This window comes from Schistocerca americana, chromosome 9 (genome assembly GCF_021461395.2).
Source record: "Schistocerca americana isolate TAMUIC-IGC-003095 chromosome 9, iqSchAmer2.1, whole genome shotgun sequence".
NCBI classification, from domain to species: Eukaryota; Metazoa; Arthropoda; class Insecta; order Orthoptera; family Acrididae; genus Schistocerca; species Schistocerca americana.
This window is the reverse complement of record NC_060127.1, coordinates 55,917,178-55,936,110: the sequence shown is the minus strand read 5'-3', so window position 1 is coordinate 55,936,110 and position 18,933 is coordinate 55,917,178. Positions and strand designations below refer to the sequence as shown.

The 18,933-nt window shown below is 46.3% G+C and overlaps 1 protein-coding gene across 1 annotated transcript in view; it reads right to left on the bottom strand.

The window, feature by feature from the left end:
- The window catches only part of LOC124550625 (serine/arginine repetitive matrix protein 2-like), a 237,764-nt gene that overhangs the window by 171,847 nt on the left and 46,984 nt on the right, over window positions 1-18,933 (bottom strand). Inside the window, exon 5 of the mRNA XM_047125347.1 lies at window positions 6,065-6,252. Coding sequence (XP_046981303.1) covers window positions 6,065-6,252 — 188 coding nt within the window. The remainder of the gene's footprint in view (window positions 1-6,064; window positions 6,253-18,933) is intronic.

Here is an 18,933-nt window from a genome sequence, read left to right as displayed (position 1 = left end):
GCCAGGCCTTTCTGCAATATCGCGGAAGGAATATGCAGCTTCTGGTAGCGCTATTACATGACTTTGTTCAAACTCAATGAGCAACAGATAATGGCGTCTTCGTTGTCGCCAGCCTCTGTGGCCGAGCAGTTCTCGGCGCTACAGTCTGGAACCGCGCGACCGCTACGGTCGCAGGTTCGAATCCTGCCTCGGGCATGAATGTGCGTGATGTCCTGAGGTTGGTTAGGTTTCAGTAGTTCTAAGTTCTAGGGGACTGATGACCACAGGTGTTAAGTCCCATAGTGCTCAGAGCCATTTGAACCATTTGAATCTTCGTCGTCTTAAAGGCATTCTTGATTAAAATAACTCACTATGTACAATCTCATTAACTATCGCTCATGAGCGTTAGAGCACGTATTTAAAGGAAAGCTTATTTTCATTCTCAAAGTGGCGCTACTAGGGTCACCCTTATGCGACTGGCGAAATTTTGAAAATACGATGTCTTTAACGTGTAAAAACACGCCTACCAACTTTCGTTTATCTCGCACAACTCCTGCTAGGTGTTGGGATTTTTTTTCCGTCAGTGTATGTTGTTAGTGGAGAAGCACTAGCAGCAGAATGGGTCGGACAGCACCGCACACTGAGCTACACTGTCGACTAGTATTGGGCGTCACCTGAGTAACAAGTCCATCACGAATATTTCAATCCTTCTAAACCTCCCCAAGTCGACTGCTGGGGATGTGATTTTGAAGCGGAAACGCGGTGTAACAACCGCAGCTGAGCTAAGACTAGATTGACGTCATGTATTGATGGAGCATTGAGGGGGTGGATATAAAACATCGCATGACATTCGCGGAAGGACTCTGAAAGTGCTGCCAGGATTCCAACTAGCACGATGACTGTTGCTGTGGCCTTCTCCACCAGACATCACGGCGCCTAGAGTATCAGCAACCAAACTGACAGCCTGCAGCCGCGGGTTGCCCGCTCGCAGGCACACCGAAGCACTACACAACCGACAGGCAATATTGATGAACGGCCACATCAGGAACAACAACAACAACACCGCAAAGACACCAGCGGCCACTACCGGAACATAAACATAAGGAAGAGGTCGCTGCAGATCCCGGAACTATTTTCACACGTCAAAACACGTGATGGAAAATAGTTCCGAGGTACTCATCCGCCGAAGCGCTATAAAGGCCGGCGCTCGGCCGCACATCGGGATCGGCTCCTTTCTCTCCCACCGTCCTTCCTACGTCACCATCCATAACACGGATTCCTACACCTTTTTCCCTAAGCCGGTGTGCCCCAAGGCTCCGCCCTCTCCCCCCTTCTGTTCCTTTTGTACACGGCGGACATGCCGCCACCGTCACCCCCCGTCCACCTTCTCCAGCTTGCCGATGACACTGCCTTCCTTGCCATTGCCCCCACCCTGCAGCGCTCCCAACACCTTCTCCAATCCCATCTTGACCTGTTCACCGCTTGGTGCAACCAGTGGTTGCTCAAGGTCAATCCCTCCAAAACCCTTGATTTCTATTTCACCATCTATGGCCGTCCTATCGCCCTCACTCCCACTGTTAAGTACCTTGGCGTCACCCTTGACCGTCGCCTCTCCTGGACTCCCCATCTCCGGACAATTCATGCCAAGGCACGCTCCCGACTCCGTCTCCTCGAGCTCCTTTCCAGCCGTACGTGGGGTCTGGGCCCCTCCACCATCCTCCACACCTATAAATCCCTCATCCACCCTATCCTTTGTTACGCCCATCCGGCCTGGATCTCCGCCCCCCCCCTCCTACCTTTTACAAATCCCTACAAATCCTTGAACGCCATGCCCTCCGCCTCGCTATTGCATCCGTCTCCCCTCCCCCAAGCGGATCCTGTATGATCTCATTCCCTTCCCCCACTTCCTCCTTTTCCTTGAAAGTATACGGATCCTGTACACCTCCCGCAAACTCAATCCTCCTCATCTGCTTGTCTCACCCATCCTCTCCCACCCCCACCCGCTGCCGCACCTGTATTCCCACGTCCCACCCAGTCTCCATCTCTCCACCCTCCTTACCCTCTCCCAAGGTGGCTTCCGCCAGCTCCCCCTCCCTGATGATGTCCTCCTCCCCTCCATCTACCCCTCCTACCAACTTTGATCCTCCCTCCCTCTTCCTGTGTGTTCCTTTGGGCGCCCTACCTCCCTCCCCCCTTTCTCCCCTGGGACTCCCCTCCCCTGTCCCTCTACTCCTCCTCCCATCTCCTCAGCCATTGGCATCTTTGTTCTCCCCTCTCCACCCTCTCCACCCCCCTCACCCTTCTTCCCCTCTTGGCACGTCCCCGGACTCGCACACGCTAAGTGGACTTTCGCGCACCGGAGATCATCGCCATCAGTGTCTCGTGAGTGTGATGTCGTTTTGTGTTTTTAGTGTCCGCCGTCAAGCTTCTACGTTCACTTGTGCCGTCGGATTCATCAGTGTTATGTGCGCCGTGTCAACGTGTTTTCACTGTCGTTATCGTCGAGTGTGAACGGCTCCGTGTTTTTTGTGTATCTGTGACCACTTTTTTTGCCCGTCACTATGTTCATTCTAATTCTCCATTCTGTGTACTGTTATTGTCAACACTATGGCTGAAAAGCGGCGTAGCATGCCGCTGACAGCCTACCTGATTGTTCAGGTATTAAAATAACAATAAAGGAAAAAAAACCGCACATCGGCAGTTCATCCACCGCAAGCAGACGTGGATAGCTGCCGCCCCGGCAGCCCGGCTTGGATCTTCTCGCTGATCTCTGGATTATGCTTGGTATATCGGAGAAGTCTCTGGCGGAGACTAGTAGAGTGAAAATCTCATTCTAGTAGGAAATTATTTCTGTTGTTTTCTATATTGTTCTTGTATGTAGTTGTGATTCGAAGACGGATCTCTATTTTGTGTTGGTGTTATACTTGGAGAATTTGTTTTGGTTAATTGAATAGTCCAATAAATTGTTTCGGGCTTTGATCGTTAGTTTCTTCTGCTTACGCAGACATGGGAACTGTGTTACAGAGTTAAGAAGAATAGTGTATAACGGTCGAGCACATAAGCCACATACTGTTGCAGTCAACGATAAGCCACTTTTGAGGTGGTGTACAGAGCGTCACAACTGAACTGTGGATCTTGAAGCGATTGATTTGGAGCGATCAAGTATGCTGTTTCCTGTGGCATCAGATGAGAACGTTTGTCTGATGAATGCGTGGAGAACATTAGCTGCCTTCATATGTAGAGCCAATAGTGATGTACGAAGGAGGTTGTGTTAAGGTATGGGAATGCTCCGTGAATAGTGCGTGGATTGTTTATTGCACTTAAGAAAACGCTAAATGCGGAAGGATATGAACAAAATTTACATACATTTCGCGTACTTCCATTCAGTAATATCGTACAGAATAATTTTCTGGGGTAACTAATCACTTAAAAAGGAAGTCTTGATTCCACAAAAGCCAGCAGTAAGAATAATATGTGATGTTCAATCACGGACGTCATGTTGGTAACTCATCAAGGAGATAGGCATTCTAACTGCACTACTACAATACACGTTTTCGCTAATGAAATTTGCTATCAATAATCCATCACAGTTTGAAAAGAACAGTGATGTAGATATCTACAGCAAAACAGGACAAAATGGTCTTCATTACCCACTGTTAAAGTTGTCAGTGGCTCAGGCAGGAATTCAGTATGCGCAAATGATACAAAATTTTTGTTATTGCGTATTGAATTCAGCAACAAAAAAAATTGCACAATAACATAAAATGTCTGACAGGTGGTGAAGCAAGTTTGAAATTGAATTTTAAATCATTACTCCTGAACAATTTCTTCTATTCCAGTGACGAATTTCTACTTAAAAACTTAATTTTTACATGTAGTCGTATGAGGAGGAATAAAATGAAAACATGTTCATTAATGTTAACACTAATCATGTAATCCTATAAACGGACTCGTTCCACATCATTTCGATAGAAGTTCAAATGAACGATGGACTACGTATCTAACTAATTACACGCGTACCGTCTAACAGGCCACGCCACACATCAGCTACGTTATTTGTGAGCGTAGGCTTCCGCGGCTGTTGTCACTGTCAATAAAATTCATCTGGGCTGTTATATACATCCAAGAGCCAAAGAAACTGCTACATCTACCTAATATTTTGTACGGCCCCCGCGAGCACGCAGAAGTGCCACAACACGAGACTGCATGGACTCGACTAATGTCTGAAGTAGCGCTGGAGGGAACTGACACCATGAATCCTGCAGGCCTGTCCATAAATCCATAGGAGTACAAGCGGGTGGAGATCTCTCCTGAACAGTACGTTGCAAGGCATCCCAGATATGCTCGATAATTTTCGTGTCTGGGGAGTTTGGTGGCCAACGGAAGTATTTAAACTCAGGAGATTGTTCCTGGAGCCACTCTATAGTAATTCTGGACGTGTGGGGTGTCACATTCTCCTGCTGAAATTGCCCAAGTCCGCCGGAATGCACAATGGACATGAATGGATGCTGATCAGAGGGATGCTTACGTACCTGTCACCTGTCAGAGTCGTATCTAGACGTATCAGGTGTTGCATATCAGTCCAACTGCACATGTCCCATACGATTACAGAGCGTCCACCAACTTCAAACAGTCCGCTCCTGACATGCAGAGTCAATAGATTCATGAGGTTATCTCCATATCCATGCACGTCCATCCGCTCGACGCAATACAATACAGGCATCATGTTTGCAGTCGTCAACAGTCCAATGTCGGTGTCGACGGGTGCAGTCGAGGCGTAAAGCTTTGTGTCGTGCAGTCACCAAGGGTAGACAAGTGGCTCTTCAACTCCGAAAGTCCAGTTGATGGGCCAGCATGGAAGTCTGCAACAGTTTGCGGAAGGTTTGCACTTCTATCACGTTGAACGATTCTCTTCAGTCGTCGTTGGTGCCGGGCGTGCAGGATCTTTTTTCCGGCCGCACCGATGTCGGAGATTTAAAGTTTTACGGGATTCCTGATATTCACGGTACACTCGTGAAATGGTCGCACGGAAAAACCCCACTTCATCGCTACCTCGGAGACGCTGTGTCCCATCGCTCGTGCGCCGACTATACCACCACGTTCAAACTCACTTAAATCTTGATAACCTGTCGTTGTAGCAACAGTAATCGATATAACTGGGCCAGACACTTGTCTTATACAGGCCGACCGCAGCGCCGTATTCTGCCTGTTTACATATATCTGTATTCGAATACGCATGCCTATACCAGTTTCTTTGGCACTTCAGTGTATAAAACTGTCCGACGTTTTGGCCACTATTGCAAGCGGCCTTCCTTAGGGCTTTGTGCTGAGCTGACTGCAGTGTGCTGATTCTTATGTCACGTGCTCGTTGCTAGTTTCTGACTGTAGGCGTTGTTATAAAAACACTGCTGATGGCTTTTCGCAATTTCTATAACAACGCAACATTTCAAAGAAATGGAAATTTTATAAATAAACATTGTATCTATTTGTATTGTATGTTAACCGGGGACCTAGAAACGACGGAGAGGCTCCGTCCCCGCCGCAGCCGCAGTGGTCCACAACTTCACGACGACTACCGCAGTCCACTTCACCGCACCGCCGCTCCACACCGAACCCAGGGTTATTGTGCGGTTCGGCCCCCGGTGGATCCCCCAGCGAACGTCTGACACAAGACGAGTGTAGCCCTGTGTTTGCGTAGTAGAGTAATGGTGGTGTACGGGTACGTTGAGAACTTGTTTGCGCAGCAATCGCCGACATAGTGTAGCTGAGGCGGAATAAGGGGAACCAGCCCGCATTCCCCCAAGGCAGATGGAAAACCGCCTAAAAACCATCCACAGACTGACCGGATTCGTGCCGGGGACCAGGCGCTCCTTCCCACTCCGGAAAGCCGTGCGTTAGGCTGCACGACCAACCGGACGGGCTGAAATAAACATTAATCGTTTTTTCTTATGAAACCAAAAATTTTAACACTGATGTTATGACGAACTGAAATGCCGACTTCTTTTATCCAGTTATTAGTACAAATGACAGGAGGCTGTCGCAACCCAGACCAGAGGAATACCTTCAAACTGGAAGAGCGGCTGACCTGTGCGATGGCCTCCTTGGAGCTGGGAGGCAGCTCGTCCAGCTCGATGCTGGGCTGCGCCAGCAGCGGCTTGGAGCCGCAGAAGGACGTCTCGAGCAGCATCTTGTGCGGCGACGGCGACCGGCCGCCCCCCGACGACGCCACCGACAGGTGCGACGCCGCGCTGGACGCCCCCGACGCCGCCGAACCTGCGGCAGCGACACAGCCAGCGTCACACACTGGGCCGGCGCCGGCCACCGCTGCAGCGGCCTCACCAGCGGGGTGGGAGAACGAGTGCGCTCCAGGCTCTGGCAGAGCCGCCCAAGTGTCGCAGCCATTTTTTTTCTTTATTGTATTTCAATTCCCCATCGGGGCGGGCTGGCAGCAGCATATGCGCTGCTCTTCAGCCGAAAGACATAGAACAAACAATAGAAGACATTTAAAAATATACAAAGGAGAGAATATGGTGAACATATAAAAAAGGGGAACATCATGGAAGGCAATAGACAAAAAAATGGGCTACTATAAAATGGAGATAAAAACCGTAAAAAAGTATCGCACACAGTAAACCACACACTCCGACAATTAAAAGAACACAAGGCACAGTATGATCGGAGCATAAAAGTATCGACGGATGGCGCAGCACATAACAAACACTGACAGCGAACCTCATGCGTCGCAGCCAGAGTGCCGGACGTTTTAATAGCATTATAACAACAAAAGCCCGACAGACTTCATTTAACCAGAGTGTGATATGTGCTTTAGCAATTTAGAGCTGGTGTGTCCTGACTTAAGTCTATAAAGCATACTCGTATACATTGAGGGGACGAAAGTCATAAAACAGTGATATCCACATATACAGGGTGGTCCATTGATAGACCGGGCCAAATATCTCAAGAAATAAACATCAAAAGAAAAAACTACAAACAGCTTGAAGGGGGAAGCCAGATCGCGCTTTGGTTGGCTCGCTAGATGGCTCTGCCTTAGGTCCAACGGATACCAACTACGTTTTTAAAAATAGCAACCCCAATTTCTTATTACATATTCGTGTAGTGCGCAAAGAAATATGAATCTTTTAGTTGGACCATTTTTCTCGCTTTGTGATAGATGGCGCTGTAATAGTCACAAACGTATAAGTACGTGATATCACGTAACATGCCGCCAGTGCGGACGACATTTGCTTCGTGATAGAATACCCGTGTTAACATGGACCGTTTACCAACTGCGTAAAAGGTCGACATCGTGTTGATCTATGGCTATTGTGATCAAAATGCCCAACGGGCCTGTGCTATGTATGCTGCTCGGTATCCTGGACGACATCATTCGAGTGTCGGGACCGTTCGCCGGATAGTTACGCTATTTAAAGAAACAGGAAGTGTTCAGCCACATGTGAAACGTCGACCACGACTTGCAATAAATGATAATGCCCAAGTAGCTGTTTTAGTTGCTGCCGTGGCTAATCCGCACATCAGTAGCAGACAAATTGCGCGAGAATCGGGAATCTCAAAAACGTCGGTGTTGAGATTGCTACATAATCATCAATTGCACCCGTACGATATTTCTGTGCACCAGGAATTTCATGGCAACGACTTTGAACGTCGTGTATAGTTCTGCCACTGGGCATACGAGAAATTACGGGACGATGACAGATTTTTTGCACGCGTTCTATTTAGTGATGAAGCGTGATTCAGCAACAGCGGTAATGTAAACCGGCATAATATGCACTATTGGGCAACGGAAAGCCCACTATGGCTGCGACCAGTGGAACATCAGCGACCTTGGCGGGTTGATGTATGGTGCGGCATTATGGGAGGAAGGATAATTGGCCCCCATTTTATCGATGGCAATCTAAATGGTGCAATGTATGCTGATTTCCTACGTAATGTTCTACCGATGTTACTACAAGATGTTTCACCGCATGACAGAATGGCGATGTACTTCCAACATGATGGATGTCCGGCACATAGCTCGCGTTCGGTTGAAGCGGTATTAAATAGTATATTTCATGACAGGTGGATTGGTCGTCGAAGCACCATACCGTGGCTCGCACGTTCACCGGATCTGACGTACCCGGATTTCTTTCTGTGGGGAAAGTTGAAGAATATTTGCTATCGTGATCCACCGACAACGCCTCACAACATACGTCAGCGCGTTGTCAATGGATGTGCGAACATTACGGAAGGCGAACTACTCGCTGTTGAGAGAAATGTCGTTACAGGTATAGCCAAATGCATTGATGTTGACGGACATCATTTTGAGCATTTATTGCATTAATGTGGTAATTACAGGTAATCACGCTGTAACAGCATGCGTTCTCAGAAGTGATAAGCTCACACAGGTACATGTATCAGATTCGAACAATCGAAATAAAATGTTCAAACGTACCTACGTTCTGTATTTTAATTTAAAAAACCTACCTGTTACCAACTGTTCGTCTAAAATTGTGAGCCATATGTTTGTGACTATTACAGCGCCATCTATCACAAAGCGAAAAAGTGGTTCAACTAAAACATTCGTCTTTCTTCACGTACTACAGGAAAAGGTAATAAAAATGGGGGTTCCTATTTAAAAAAAAAACGCAGTTGATATCCGTTTGACTTATAGCAGCGCCATCTAGCGGGCCAACCATAGCGCCATCTGGTTTGCCCCTTCAAGCTAGACAAGTTTCGTTTATTGTAGTTTTTTCGTTTGACGCTTATTTCGTGAGATATTTGGTCCGGTCATGATCAATGGGCCACCCTGTAGATGGCAGTAGTATAGCGTACACGAAGTATAAAACAGCAGTGTATTGGCGGAACTGTCTTTTGTACTCAGGTGATTCTTGTAGACAGGTTTTCGATGTCATTGTGGCCGCGCGACGGGAATTAACAGACCTTGGACGTGAAATGGTAGTTGGAGCTAGACGCATGGAACATTCAATTTCGGAGATCGTTAGTGAATTCATTTTTTCGTGATGCGCTGTATCAAGAGTGTGGTGAGAATGCCACATTTCAAGAATTACTACTGATCATGGACAACGCATTGGCCGACGCACTTCATTTAACGACCGAGAGCAGCGACGTTTGACTAGAGGTGTTAGTGTTAGCACAGAAGCAACACTGCGTGAAATAACCGCAGAAATCAAAGGAAGACTTAGGACGAACGCATCCGTTAGGACAGTGCGGTGAAATTTGGTGTTAACAGAGTATGCCAGCAGACGACGGAAGCGAGTGGCTCTGTTAACAGGACGACATCGCCTGCAGCGCCTCTCCTGCGCTCGTGACCGTATCGCTTGCAGCCTAGACGATTGGAAAACCGCGGCCTGATCACATGAGTCCCGACTTCCGCTGGCAAGAGCTGACGGTACGGTTCGAGTGTGGCGCAGGCCCCACGAAGGCACGGATGCAAGTTCTCAACAAGGCATTCTGGAAGCTGATTGTAGTTCGATAATAGTGTGGGCTACGTCGGCTGTGTTTACGTGGAATGGACTGGGTCTTCTGGTCTAACTGACCCGATCATTGACTGGAAATACCCATGTTCGGCTACTTGGAGAGCATCTGCAGCCATTCGTGAGCGTCATGTTCCCCAATATCGACGAAATTTCGATGTTTGACAATGCTTTCTGTCGTCGGGCCACAACTGTTCGAGATTGGTTTGAAGAACAGTCTGGACAATATGAGACTTGAGTTTCTACTGGCGTATACAACTTTCAAATAACTTCCAGGTATTCAGCCAGGTAACACTTTCAGCGATTGCCGATGTTTCGGCGGGAAAACACCCCGCCATTTTCAAGGCAAACTGCAACGGACAGGTGACGTACATGCAAATTTAAAACCTCGGTTCTCGGACTGATGCAGGAAAGATAACACACACACTGAACACTAGTGCCACCAAAGATGACCAAAATCAGAGCTATCGATAGTGAGACTACGATCTCGCAGGTGAGGTTTTTTGACAAGGGAGAAAGCCGGATTCCAAACAGAGTTTAAACAGAAACGTCTAGCCCTGTTAACGAGGTTGCTCGCTAATTTAATCTCAACTGCCTCCTTAATAACACTGTCCCAATAGCTGGACGTGCATGCCAATATCTCGGTGTTATTATATAACATGGGGTGACCAGTATCCAAGCAATGTTCGACAATAGTGGATCTACTTGGCTGCTGTAATCGTGTGTGCCGTTTATGCTCAGTACGTCGGTCCTCCACGGTCCTGATAGTTTGACCAATAGATACCCTGCCGCAGCTACAAGGAATGCGATATACACCAGCCTTACGCAGACCAAGATCATCCTTAACAGAACTGAAAAGTACTCTAATTTTAGATGGAGGTCGGAAAAAACATTTCACATCGTATTTCCGTAAAATACAACCGATCTTGGTGGAAGTGTTTCCTACGTAAGGCGAAAAGGCAGTAGACTTAGGTATCGACTCAGAATTCTCATCAATCACCCGATGTACATTTGGTCGACAGCGCAACGCCCGTTCAATCTGTCTATCACTATAACCATTTTGTCGAAACGTAACTTAAAGATGGGACAGCTCAGCTGGCAAAGTCTCAGCGTCAGAAACGACATGTGCCCTGTGTACCCCTTCACTCTGAGCTGGATGGTGACAACTATTAGCCTGTAAGTACAGGTCGGTGTGAGTGCGTTCCCTGTAGACTGCATGTCCCAATGATGCATCATCCTTCCTCCTAACCGACAGGTCAAGAAAGGGAAGGCAACTATCCTCTTCCACCTCCATCGTACACCAAATGTTCGGGTGGATCGAGTTCAGATGTTCTAGAAAGGCATTCAAATTCGCCCTACCATGAGGCCAAACAACAAAGGTATCATCAACCTATCTAAAGAAACAGGAGGGTTTCAAAGGCGCCGACTCCAATGCACGTTCCTCGAAGTCTTCTATAAACAAATTTGCAATCACAGGAGACAACGGACTACCCATCGCAACTCCATCTGTCTGCTCGTAATACTGGTCATTCAATACAACGTAATTGGATATCAACACATGCCGAAAGAGATTAGTTAATTCAGCAACAAACCTAGCCTCAATTAACCGCAACGAAGCAGACAATTTGGCCACACGGATCGCCCAACATTAAGCTAATCCCTGATGTATGGGATACAACAGAGAGGTCAGTTGGTGCATGAAATCCTGCACTGGCAACGCTTCCGCAATTGTGGACAGCTATAGCGGCAGCGTGGCTCGCTACTTCTTCAGGGGACTTACGTCGAGTTGTCGAGTCCACGCCACGTCGACTTGTTGCACTACGTCGGGAAAAAGGAGGTCCGGCACAATATTAGCAGGTATCCCATGACTTTTTTAACCTCAGTGTATAAAACATGGTTATAGTTAAGGCACAGCTATTCGCATAGATCCATTGTGGGCTGTAACCATCGTAAGGCAGCGAATGTTGGTAGATATTCTAATGCGTTAATTCGGACCCCATTTAAGCTGAAAAACAAATTAGTTCCAATTTTGACCACCACGTGCAAATTTGACGCTGTCCATAATCTAGTCGAAATCTCCGGTGATCACATTGAAAACACCTGCAAGCGGAGGTTAAAAATAACATCGACATTACGCCTTTCTCACTTTTTGACTTTAGTTCCCACGTCCCATTCCTAATATATTACATATGAAAACATTTCTGTACGTCTTTCTTGCATTTTCAGCGCCAGATGTCCACCTGATGGCCAAAACTGCAACTGATTTTTTTCAGCGTAAATACTCTCTGCATTAACGCATTATCGACCAAGTTTCGCTACCATACGATAGCTACTGAGTTGCTACACTTAAATTATAACCACCCAATACGTAAACCGATGTTATATATAGGTACATAGCCATATGTTAATATGGATATCTTTGCACATAGTATTTCAGTTCGGCCAGTTTACTCACGACACACAAAAAGTAAAGAGCTTATTTATGTGTTACTTCCCCATGTGGGTCTTTTCAGCGATACATTCCGCCCTGACTGCATTTTTACGGATGGCAATGCGCAACCTCATCGAATATCGCAGGTGGAGTAACTGTTGGAACGAGAGCATATTCAGAGAAATGACTGGCCGGTCCGTTCGTGCGACTTAAATCCCACGTAGGAGGCGTCGTGGAGACGTATTCCAGCTCCAGAGCCACCCAGCAGTTGTCAACCGCCCTGCTGGAGGAATGGAACTCCCTGCCACAAGAACTTCATTTCAACCTTGTGGGGAGCACGAGAGTGCGTTGCAGAGCATGCACTACAGTCTGTGGCGATCACACACCCAATAAAGAGCCATGTCTCGCATTTTTTACTATCCAGGGGACCATATAAAATCACCGTGACCTCAGTGTAAGTATTGCCTTTGAATCAAAGCGTCATTTCGCTTTGTCTCATTGCGTATTTCTTTCAGCTGTCTTCTGTACTGTACTAGGCTGTAGCAGTTTGTCCTATGTATGGACCAAGTTTCATCGAGTCACGTTACTTAGCAGTGACATATTATGCGGAAGTTACTTTCATTTTTAACACTTGAAGCGACCCGGTGGACGCATTTGACAACGCAAATAAGACTCACATTACCTTTCAAACCTTTAAAGTACATCCATGCTCATAAATAAAGGATAATGTTGATACATGGTGAAACAACACTCTTGTAGGCGGTTTGCGGGTTTAAATCACCTCGGGGTATGACCATGCGGTGCATTTGACCTGCGATGGCGCTGGCCGCAGTCCACAAACGCAGAGGTGTGTTGGTGCATGTCAGAGTACGGTGCAGCGAGTAAGTGTGCAGGCATTTTCGGATGTGCTAATGGTGACTGTGTGTTGAAAATGGCTCAAAGAACACATATTGGTGATGTTATGAGGGGTGGAATAATGGAGCGACTGGAGGCTGGTCAAATACAGCAGGTTGTAGCACGGGCCCTCCGTGTGCCACAAAGTGTAATCTCAAGATTATGGCAACGATTCCAGCAGACAGGAAACGTGTCCAGGCGCTACAGTACGGGACGTCCACAGTGTACAACACCACAAGAAGACCGATAACTCACCACCAGTGCCCACAGACGGCCACGGAGTACTGCAGGTAGCATTGCTCGGAACCTTACCGCAGCCACTGGAACAGTTGTCTCCAGACACACAGTCTGCAGACTACTGAACAGACATGGTTTTTTCGCCCGGAGACCTGCAAGGTGAATTCCACTGACCCCTGGTCACAGCAGAGCCCGTAAAGCCTGGTGCCAAGAACGCAGTACATGGTCATTGGAACAGTGGTCCCAGGTTATGTTCACGGACGTGTCCAGGTATAGTCCGAACAGTGATTCTCGCTGGGTTTTCATCTGACATGAACCAGGAACCAGATACCAACCCCTTAATGTCCTTGAAAGGGGCCTTTGTGGAGGTCGTGGTTTGATGGTATTATGATTGGTGCATGTACACCCCTGATATCTTTCACAGAGGAACTGTTACAGGTCAGGTCATTTTGCACCAGTATGTCCGCCTTTTCAGGGGTGCAGTGGGGTCCCACCTTCCTTCTGATGGATGATAACGCACGGCCCCACCGAGCTGCCATCGTGGAGGAGTACCTTGAAACAGAAGATATCAGGCAAAAGGAGTGGCCTGCCTGTTCTCCAGACCTAAACCTCATCGAGCACGTCTGAGATGCTCTCGGTCGACGTATCGCTGCATTCTTCAAACCCCTACGACACTTCAGGAGCTCCGACAAGCACTGGTGCAACAATGGGAGGCTATACCCCAGCAGCTGCTCGACCACCTGAACCAGAGTATGCCAACCTGTGGTGCGGCCTGTGTACGTGTGCATGGTGATCATATCCCATATTGATGTCGGGGTACATGCACAGGAAACAGTGGCGGTTTGTAGCAGATGTGTTTCGGGATGGTTTTCTCAAGTTATCACCAATACCGTGGACCTACAGATCTACGTCGTGTGTGTTCCCTATGTGCCTACGCTATTAGCACCAGTTTTCTGTAGTGCCACGTTGTGTGGCACCACATTCTGCAATTATCCTTAATTTATGAGCATGAGTGTATTTCAAGTCTACTGAATACAGCAAACCTGATGTTACAGGTCGTTTCCGAAGAATTTTATGTTTCAACCCTTCTCATCCACACTCCATTCCAACGGGCAGTAGAAGCATCTTAATTCGACAGTATTTTTATACAAATAATGAGTCATGTATATACTAAACTTGGTTGACGTTACCCCAGACGTTGCTGAGCTATGTTGCGATGTGATCCCCAGCCCTCACGAGGGTACGCTCAACAACTCACTAATGTTTCATCGCAGTCGGATAAGTGCTTTAGAAACGCGTAGAAGATGAACAACTATATTTTAATTTTTACAGATCTTCAAGGCGATGACCAGTACAAATGTTCCTTTGTACGAAGGAGAACACCCTGAACGCAAGGATGTCTCTGCTGGGGGGGGGGGGGGGGGGGGGAGTTGGTCTACATCTGCAGACTTCGCTCAGAACACGCTTCTAAAAGTGACCAATTCTTTTTAAGAACATCCATTAAGGTGACCGTGACTAAAATAGGAAAGTCACTCGTAACTGCCATAAAGTTGTACAGCAACGTCAGCTAACACTCCGACAGCCCAGGTCATTCTTTCCTATAATATTTTATACAGGCAATAGATTTATCGACGTACTGAAACGTTGAGCTGCGCAATTGCTAATACGTCACTGGCCGAGAACTTTGCTGCACGATAAAATTAATACTCACAGTGTACATCGCCCTTGGCACTCCAGTAATTATCGTTTTCTTTTAAAACTGAGCGCTGACTGTCGTTATCGAAATTCGATAGGTCGTGGAAGGAGGAACTCATCGACATAACAGCCATCTGTGTGAATATTTCGGAAGCAAAGGCTGGCATGTGAGTGCTGTTTTCCACAGTACACTGCGGGTATAAATTGTAACTGAAGCAGTTTAATGCTTCATGTGCATTATGTTAGTTTTGAACGTAGATGCTCGCTATGTCTAATTTTTCCCTCATGTGAGTAGGTTATTGTAAAACACGAGTAAATAGTACTGTAATTGAATCCCCTATGCTATTATTCCTGTAGCTAGTTACACCCTGTCACTCTCTGATTATTGAGTTACTTCCCAGCCATACTTACGTACGAGAGCTATGGTCTTTTTAACAATTCCGTTCTACAGGAAAGTGTAAATGGCTGGATTATGGGACATGCTTCGATTTGATTCACCTCTCCCCCACCCATTTTACATGATTAAATACTTGAAATACCTGTAGACTATTATTTGTTTTTATATAGCCTCCCATGTAACATAACTCTTTTATATTTGACATAACCTCTCAGGAACCGCACAGCTTTCATTTAGCGAACCCTCACAGGATTTCTTATCCACCGTTACATAGAGGATTTTTGCCATGGCCAGTAACGTACCGAGATTTGTACCCGATAGAACACATTTGGCACCAGTTAACACGTCAGCCCCGCCTCAGTGATATCGATGTATGACAACACCGTGATTACATTTTACAGCAGGACATTACTCGTCCACACGTAGCACGTGACTCTATTGACTGCCTGCGTGGTGCTGAAATTCGATCTTCGCCAGCAGTAACCCGAGATATATGCACTACAGAACACGCATGGCACCGGTTCGCAAGTGAACTCAGTCCCAGAACACAAATGAATGACGTAAATTACAGTAGTAACAAACACTTGGAGCAATGCACTCTTAACCAAGAGTCGTGCTGATATAACTTTGCATTACGATAAATATTTCGAGGTGCGCCTGGCCAATATGGTATTTGAAGCTTACTCGCGTGCAACTGACTGCGAGAAAGCAGCATTATCGTTGACGCTCTCTCTATTCCTTTACCTAAGAGAGATTTGGTTCGATGATTCGATGCTAACTATTGTTAAAAGATATAGTCTAGCTTCTGATCTGAGTATGGACGAATTACGACTTAAGAGAGAAGGCATTGTAACGAGACCGCCATCTTTAATTGAAAGGCATCTTCTGATTTTGTGCGAGAATAATAAGCCAATAAACCAATTTCTCGGTATAATAAACGAGGTGTGAGTTGCGTAAATTATTCTCCATCTTATGGTTTCACATTTTAAAATATTTGTGCATGCCTACGAGACATTTCTTTGGACTGTGGAAGCTAGAACTTGCAAACTCTATACGGTCACTATTTTAAAGACTCTTAAACAATTCCACTTCGACGGACAGGCTTCCAGAGAAATGAGAATCGGACTGTAATTAACGTAGAATAAGATTCCTACAGATTCAGTAGGCAGTTAGACGACTGGCAGAGTCTACCATGCACAGTCCCCTGAACAGAAACGTCGTCTAGTGAGATCTGTTTGGTTATTTATTCATTTCAAAGACCTAAACTCTTTTCTTAGAGAGACTGAGAACTGAAGAACTAATTCCTTAAATTAGTAATAATAATAATAAAATCAAAGCAGTAATTAAATGAATAATAATAATAATAAAAGCAGTTCATCGAGGTTAATTTTTGTCTCTGAAAGGAAATTTTTAACACAGATCTCCATACAATATCTGTGTTCAGTGTGAAATAATGACTCCTCTCATGAATCATGAGATCTCAGTATAAATATAACAATTTACCTTTCACGCGAGAGGGAGTTACACTGATTTCGGTTCACGAAACCATCATCACCGTAAGGAAAGCTGGACAGCATACATATCAATACAATGGCATTTAACTACAAATTTTCCTCCAGTTACGTGCCATTGTACTGATATGTATGCTGTCCAGCTTTCCTAACAGTAATGATGGTTTCGTAAACCGAAGCCGGTAGAGGAATAAAGTTGTGTTGGCTAGCATTTTTTCAAGTATTCAAGTACTCGACAATTGTAGACTGTTGCTTTAAGACAAGTATGAAGATTTACAATTGCGGGCCAGCTTGCCTAAGGAGAGGAGAGAACGGCTTTGTTACAGCCTTCCCAACCGAGTCAGCGCAAGCGTCCAGCCAACAGGGACTGGCAAGTGGGCTCGTACTGCCAATTTGATTTAATTTTGTAATCACTGAAATGACACCACATATCCTCTAAACCCGTGAAGTTTCATTTCGTTTCCTCCTGTAGTTGTGTCATTCTCTTTTTTTGTGAGGCAGCGCAGTTTCCATCTACTGGTAGCGACCAAGATTTTCGAGGGGTATCCCCGCGTTGTAGGACATATTCTGGAACTGGAACTTTCCTCCCGAATGCTCCGAGCCGGGACTCCCTCTGGGCCACTACCTCCTCGCCTGGTGTTGAGTGCAGAGTCCTTGACTGCCCAATGCGTCATTACTCGAATTCGCACAGTTCATGTATGGTGCACAACGATTCTAGCAAGTCAAAGCAATGCGACAGAAATAAAGGGTCTGTGACTATTTCGGTTTCAAGGGACACTGTGCATGAAAGATCCAGACAGATGAAAACTGTGTGGCGCGTCGGGACACGAACTCGGCACCACGCATTTCTAAGGTAATTCGCTTAGAGGCTGAACTTCCGCGAAGATTGCAAGTTGGAAAGACATACAGACAGAACTGAAGCTGTGTGGATGTGTCGGAAGAGTACTACAATGTCGACAAAACGATGCCGAGATTTTTTTCGGAACTGATATCTGTAAAGCTGGAATTAACACATACGGGTCTACTGCTGTGGGCTTCAGTCCGCAGACCGGTTTGATGCAGCTCTCTGCGCTACTCTACTGTGTGCAAAACTCTTCATCTCTCCGTAACTCTTGCGACCGACATCCATTTGAATGTGATTACTGTATTCGGAGGTGAGTCTTCCTCTACAGTTTTTACTCCCCACGCTTCCATCCTTTATCAAACCGACGATTCCTTGGTGCCTTGGTATGTGTACTGACAATCGAACCTTCTTTTAATCAACTTGTGCACAAATTTGCTTTCTTCACAATTTGGGTCAGTACTCCCAAATTAGTTACCCGATCCACCCATCTAATCTTTAGCATTCTTTCGTAGCACCACATTTCAAAAATTCACTTCTTGCCTGAAATGCTTATCATCCACGTTTCAATTTCCGTACAGAACTACACAACAGACAATACCTTCAGAAAAGATTTCCTATCACTTACATTAGTTCTGAGTGTACTTTTTCTGTGATCTTTGTCTTGCTATTCCCAGCTGCGTTTTATATCGTCTCTAATTCACCAATCATTATTTATCTTGTTACTCAAATAGCAAAACTCATCTACTGCTTCTAGAGTCTACTTTTAGTGTCTAATTTCCTCAGAACTGCTTGATTTAATCCACTATACAGCACTAGCCTTGTTGCAATTCGGTAGACGCATGTAAGTCTAAAGTGCGTATAGGCTATACAGGGTGGTCGGAAATTCCCGTTACAAACTTCTAGGTCTTGTAGAGGCGAGTGAGTACGTAATACTTTGAATAGGAACACATGTCCGGAAACGTACCGGTTTCGTGCTACAGCCGTTTGAAAACATGCTTGCTAGGTATTTTTGCAACACGGTAGTCATAGTGAAGGGTGCTTACGTCAGATCGGCTGATGTGATTTGACATCCTGTCCTACCTTACTGACCTGGTTGGGCTTCATTCAAGCGTGTCAGTGTTTTAGCAACACGGTTGAGTACAAGTTTGCAGAAAACACGGACATGATCTTCCTGGATGGTGAACCTCACGGCAACGGAAGAGCTGCTCGTCGCCTTTATCAAGATCCTTCTCCACAACTTCAGACTACATCGCGTACTCTTTTCGCCACAATCACGCAGCGGTTTCGAGAAAGGATATCTTCCAGCGGCGCTCCAGGGAGGCCCCACACGCCCGAACTGGAAGAGGCGTTAGTGCATCACGTAGATGAGAACCCGTCAACAAGTACACGAGCAGTCTCATTGTCTGTTAATGAGTGGAACTGTAAAACACGTGATTCACTGGATCACGCCCAGT